This window comes from Mauremys reevesii, linkage group 9 (genome assembly GCF_016161935.1).
Source record: "Mauremys reevesii isolate NIE-2019 linkage group 9, ASM1616193v1, whole genome shotgun sequence".
NCBI lineage: Eukaryota > Metazoa > Chordata > Testudines > Geoemydidae > Mauremys > Mauremys reevesii.
In genome coordinates, this window is record NC_052631.1 from 2,653,295 (window position 1) to 2,659,294 (window position 6,000).

General features: G+C 50.3%; 1 protein-coding gene across 3 annotated transcripts in view; it reads left to right on the forward strand.

Annotated features, from left to right (window-relative positions):
• The window catches only part of FGF12 (fibroblast growth factor 12), a 297,604-nt gene extending 293,143 nt beyond the window's left edge, over positions 1–4,461 (forward strand). For all 3 annotated transcript variants that reach the window (XM_039489602.1, XM_039489603.1, XM_039489599.1), the window contains one exon: positions 4,046–4,461. In XM_039489602.1, coding sequence (XP_039345536.1) covers positions 4,046–4,164 — 119 coding nt within the window. In that variant the 3' untranslated portion in view covers positions 4,165–4,461. The remainder of the gene's footprint in view (positions 1–4,045) is intronic.
• Positions 4,462–6,000: the final 1,539 nt, after the last annotated feature.

A 6,000-nucleotide genomic window follows, 5' to 3' on the forward strand; every position in this document is an offset into this window, starting at 1 on the left:
ACGTCCGAGCCAGTGCGTCAGCTGGATGGCTGCAAACAGCTAACTGCACTCCCGTGGAAGGCAGACATACACATCTAGGCCTGGGCCGTGCTCTCAGCACCAGCAGCGTTCTCCCAGCACACCGGGATCTCCGCCTCCTGTTGTGGAGCGACACCTGATTTACAGCAGTGCGAGAAAGGGGAATCTCAAGCCCCAGCATTAGCCGCCTTGATCTGAGATCTGGTGAACCAAACTTCTGGGTTCCCGGAACCTCCATCCTGTGCCCCATCAGAACTACGGACCGTGCGCAGGCTTCATTGCTTATCAGCAGGTGCTGGGAGGCCTCATTAGCCCATGCCGAGAGTGTGTTATTTACGTAGGATTGTTGTTCTTGCTTCTGTCCCCGGAGACGCCGTTTTCCCCACAGTTTTGGATGCCTCACTAGCACACCAGCAAAGCGAGGTGCTGTGCAGTGGGGGTGCTCTGGGGTTGTTCTGTAACCAGTGCCCTTCACCTGTCCATACAAGGTGCTCCTGGCAGGGAGGGAAACTCCCGTGTGGGTATGTGGTGCACAAGAGAGCATTAGTTGTGTCTCACTGACAAGCCTGAAGCAGTCGGCACTATGGATCGCCTGCTTTGAACCATGCGGTCCGGGTAAAACGTGTCCCTGGGGTTAACCCAGCCAGCCTGAGTGAATGGGATCCCAGCTCCAAAGCTAGTGGAGATGGGAATTGTGAGGGACAGCAGGAGGTGTGAGAGGCTGACTTCGCCATCCAGCCCTCCACCATTTCACACTCACGCGACTAGCCCACAAGTCAAACGTTGATTCTTCACTGCTCAGCCCAAGTGGGAGCCCAGAGCTACTGGGGCGCACGGGGAGCACTTGGAGCAGAGGCAAATGGTGACACTATGTGCAAGGCAAAAGTGAAGCGGCACAGGCAGGGGCTATTTGGCGGTAATGGTGATGACATTGACGTGTGCACAGATTGTGTCAGTCTAGTGGCTGGCAGGGCAGAATTCCTGGATTTTCTGCCTAGTTCTGGCACTGACTCAATGTGCAAACTTGGGTAAGTTCCTTATTCTCTTTGCTTTTCTTTTTCCATCTCCAAATGGCTTTCTTGATAATTTTACCTACCTCAAAGTGGTGTTATGAGGCCTAGTTATTGTGTGTATTTAAAGTGTTTGGAGAGCCGTGGGGGGAAGGTGCTGTATGGTCAAAATAGTATTTTTCATTGGTCAGGTTTGCAATGCAGCATCAGTTACATTAGTGCACACTTGACTGCACTTCATCTCTGCCCTGTATTGTTATGCATCACTATAAATATTTATCTAGATTGGAGTAAAATGCAAAGTAACAGTGGCATTTCAATCTAGCCCTAAGTGGCAGGAGTTATTCCTAAATCAGGGAAAGGCTATAAACATAAGGACTCAATTCATCTTTCTGTAGATGAAGACTGGTTTCATTTATGCAGCTATTTTGGAACGGAATTAGTTTGTTTTATGTTGTGTTTATGTTCTTGACGATGAGCCAGAACCGAAGCATTGCAGGCTCGCGTCTCCCCTGCTTTACACTGTCTGCAGTCGTTTCCACAACAAGTCTCTAGCAACTCAGGACGGGCGGACGGCAGGCCTGCTTTGCACAGGCAAGGGTATAAGCCTGGCAGGCTCAGGCCGAACAGGTTCCTAACACGGTTCCCAATCCTGCTGGAAAGGTAGAACAAGTGGGGTTCTGCAGGGGTCTGTTTTGGGACCGGCTCTGTTCAATATCTTCATCAACGACTTAGATGTTGGCATAGAAAGGACGCTTATTAAGTTTGCAGATGATACCAAACTGGGAGGGGTTGCAACTGCTTTGGAGGACATGGTCATGATTCAAAATGATCTGGACAAATTGGAGAAATGGTCTGAGGTAAACAGGATGAAGTTTAATAAAGACAAATGCAAAGTGCTCCACTTAGGAAGGTACAATCAGTTTCACACATACAGAATGGGAAGAGACTGTCTAGGAAGGAGTACGGCAGAAAGGGATCTAGGGGTTATAGTGGACCACAAGCTAAATATGAGTCAACAGTGTGATGCTGTTGCAAAAAAAGCAAACGTGATTCTGGGATGCATTGACAGGTGTGTTGTGAGTAAGACACGAGAAGTCATTCTTCCGCTCTGCTCTGCGCTGGTCAGGCCTCAACAGGAGTATTGTGTCCAGTTCTGGGCACCGCATTTCAAGAAAGATGTGGAGAAATTGGAGAGGGTCCAGAGAAGAGCAACAAGAATGATTAAAGATCTAGAGAACATGACCTAGGAAGGAGGCTGAGAGAATTGGGTTTGTTTAGTTTGGAAAAGAGAAGACTGAGAGGGGACATGATAGTAGTTTTCAGGTATCTAAAAGGGTGTCATCAGGAGGAGGGAGAAAACTTGTTCACCTTATCCTCTAAGGATAGAACAAGAAGCAATGGGCTTAAACTGCAGCAAGGGAGGTTTAGGTTGGACATTAGGAAAAAGTTCCTAACTGTCAGGGTGGTTAAACACTGGAATAAATTGCCTAGGGAGGTTGTGGAATCTCCATCTCTGGAGATATTTAAGAGCAGGTTAGATAAATGTCTATCAGGGATGGTCTAGACAGTATTTGGTCCTGCCATGAGGGCAGGGGACTGGACTCGATGAGCTCTCGAGGTCCCTTCCAGTCCTAGAGTCTGTGAATCTATGAATCCCCAGAATGGGGGGCGGGGGGAGATTTGCAAGCTGACCCCATCTCGTGTTCTCATCCCCAGCATACTGGGCCTTGAAACATGGCTATTTTGGTGACTTAGAGAAATGCCGTGTTGAAGACTGGCCTCCTCATGGGGCTGACTCCTGAGACCCTTATTCAGCACTGACTATGTGTGTGCTCCTGCCTTTCTCAGGGCTGGTTCATGCTATACACGTGCAGCCCTTAGAAAGAGACAGCGAGTAGCGCATCACCCCAGGCAGGGTGTGGGCTGGGGCTGGGGCTGGGGCTCAGAGAGGGACAATTTCTCCTTGGTCTCTCCAGCTGCACTGCAGGAAGGAGTAATAGGACAGCTTTTTATAGGACGCCATAAACTCCCCTTCTTGCATGGCCAGCCCCCTCTGCTGACTGCCGCATGGGGGGAAGGGGCGGCACAGAGCCGTGGCTCTGTCCATCCCCACCAGGTTGCTCCCAGGGAAAGCGGGGAAGTGTTTCTCCCAGACTTGCGATGCCTGCACCTCCTACGTGGCCACACAAGGGAGGGGATCCTTTCTCCTTCCTGCTTTGCTGGCAGCCACTTAAGTGAGTTAAATAGCAGAGACACTGACTGAAAGCTCTGTTCATGGCTGGAGGGGACAAAGTGGGTTTCAGTGGGAACCACAATATCCAGATCTGGAGGTTGAACTCCCTCCAAGGTGGGCCCAGGATGCAAAAGTTTGTTAAGAACATAGGAACGGCCACACTGGGTCAAACCAAAGATCCATCTAGCCCAGTATCCTGTCTGCTGACAGGGGCCAATGCCAGATGCCCCAGAGGGAGTGAACCTAACAGGCAATGATCAAGTGATCTCTCTCCTGCCATCCATCTCCACCCTCTGACAGACAGAGGCTAGGGACCCCATTCCTTGTTAGTTTTGGGGGTCTCGTTCTTTCTTGTCAGAGATTAAGGACAGGGGAAAGGGCTAACTCGTTGATCTGCTGCTGACTAATATTGGCATTGTGAGCTAATGTGCAATGTTGTGAATCGAGATGTTCATTTTATATTTGTGTGTCATAAAAAAGATGGAGAGTAGAGAGCCTTATCTGTGAGAGACCAGAAATCCTTCACTTATGTTTGTGCCTCTGGGAGGGGGTAGGCTTAAAAGGGGCTGACTGCCAGCACAGGCAGAGAACCGTGAATAATAAAGGAATATATTACTGGGATATTCAGGCTTATCTGCGGGTGTGTGGTGGGAAAGGGGCGGGGGAAGAGGAGGCTAGTTTAGGGGGAAAATGCCCCACACATAAGCAAATGCTACTTGTGGTCCAAGAACTCTGTCTCTGGGGTAGTGTGAAAGCTGATTGTCGCCCTTTCTGTTTGCAGTGTGCATGTACAGAGAGCCATCGCTGCATGAAATTGGAGAAAAACAAGGACGCTCAAGAAAAAGTTCAGGGACACCAACCATGAACGGAGGCAAAGTTGTTAACCAGGACTCGACATAATTGACAAACACCCCTCTCCCTCTCTTCCAATTCTTCCCTTCCCACTCACCTCCCCACCCTGCCGGCGAAACCACACCGCGACGACAATAAACTGAGCAAGGCAGGACCTACCGGTAGCGGCTAGGATTCTGAACTCAAAAATCTTTCTTCGTGTAGGACGAGGAAATCAACTCCCAAATCTTGCCTGTTGCAACGTTTCAAAAAAAAACAACGAAGAAAAAATGTTTTAAATCAGGACTCCATTAACATTTTAAACGCAAACTGTTTGCTCTTTGATCAAAAGGAAAAATCTCTTCTCTGCATAGTAATAATAAATAATTATTAACTAATACATAATGAGAATAATAACAATAAAGATGTTACCTTTAAAAAAAGCTTTTGGAGAATTGAACATAACACATGATATGCTGATAACAAGCCAGGCTCTAAAAACTGACTTCTCTGTGCTTTTGTGTTATTCTTTGCTGTCACGCACAAACCCACATCGTTCCAGTCCTTTCCCCAAGCAGACAGACTGGATTTCCACAAGGCAGAACAGGGAGGGATGGATTATGATTCTGTTTCCTCTAATATTAATAAAATATGGCCCATCCGAATTAGGATTCTGACAGTCACAGGCACTGAACTAGCGATTGTGCAATTGGCTTTGCCAATCCCGGTTGTTGCTACCGGTGTTTGAGCATGTTTGAAGATGGAGAGCGAGCTTTATGCTTTCCTCCTCCACACAAACATTTTTTACTGTTAGTAGGTGCCAGAAGACTTTCAGAACTAGGTTTTCAGGTCCCACCAGGGGAAATGGTTAACGTTTATTAGGGGTTAGAACATCAAATGGGTGGAGAGGAAATAAAGCTAGAGAAATACCTGCTGTTGAGTAGAAAGGAGGGCGAGCTCAGTATTTGAGGGGTGTATGTGCACATGGGAGAGAGACAGAGGTGTCTGAGGAGTGGGGCAGAGGGAGGGGAAGGTGGGGAGAGGGAGAGGAGATGCTAGAATATTTTCCTTACCAATCAGCTGACCTCTCAGCGCGCACTCTTATGCTCCCTGTATTTTTCACTCAGTCCATGTTCGAGTCTCAAGCCGATGGTCCCCCTGTGAGGCCCTGAACGTCTCCACAGAGCTGCACTACCAATCGGGGGCCCAACACAGTCCCTGGGAGTTGGGTCTCCCTTGGATTCTCAGTGCCCGAGCAGTCAGTTGCAAGAGGCCTGCCCCAGGTCCCTGGCAGATTTCCCTTGGTAGGGGGGCTGAGCGTAGCAGATTGAAAGGGGCAGGGTGGCACACACCTACCAACTCAAGCACCCTGCGAGGGTAGGGTTGCCAACTTTCTGATTGCAGAAAACCAAACACCCTTGCCCCGCTCCCTGCTCCTCCCCTTCCCAATGCCCCACCCCTGCTCAATCCATCCCCCTCCCTCCCTTGCTCACTCTCCCCCACCCTTGCTCATTTTCACCAGGCTGGGGCAGGCAGGTGGGGTGCAGGAGGGGGTGAGGGCTCCAGCTGGGGGTGTGGGCTCTGGGGTGGGGCCTGGGCATGAGGGGTTTGGGGTGTGGGAGGGCACTCTGGGCTGGGAGTGGGGTCTGGGAGGGGGGTTACCTCAGGCAGCTCCTGGAAGCAGCCGACGTGTCCTTGTGGCCCACAAGTGGAAGCAAGGCCAGGAGGCTCTGCACACTGCTCCTGGCTGCAGGCACTGCCCCTGCAGCTCCCATTGGCTGTGGTTCCCAGCCAATGGGAGCTGCAGAGCCAGTTCTCAGGGTGGGGGCAGCTCACGGAGCCCCCTGGGCGCCCCTGTGACAAGGGGCCAGACATGATGACCACTTCCAGGAGCAGTGCAGAGCC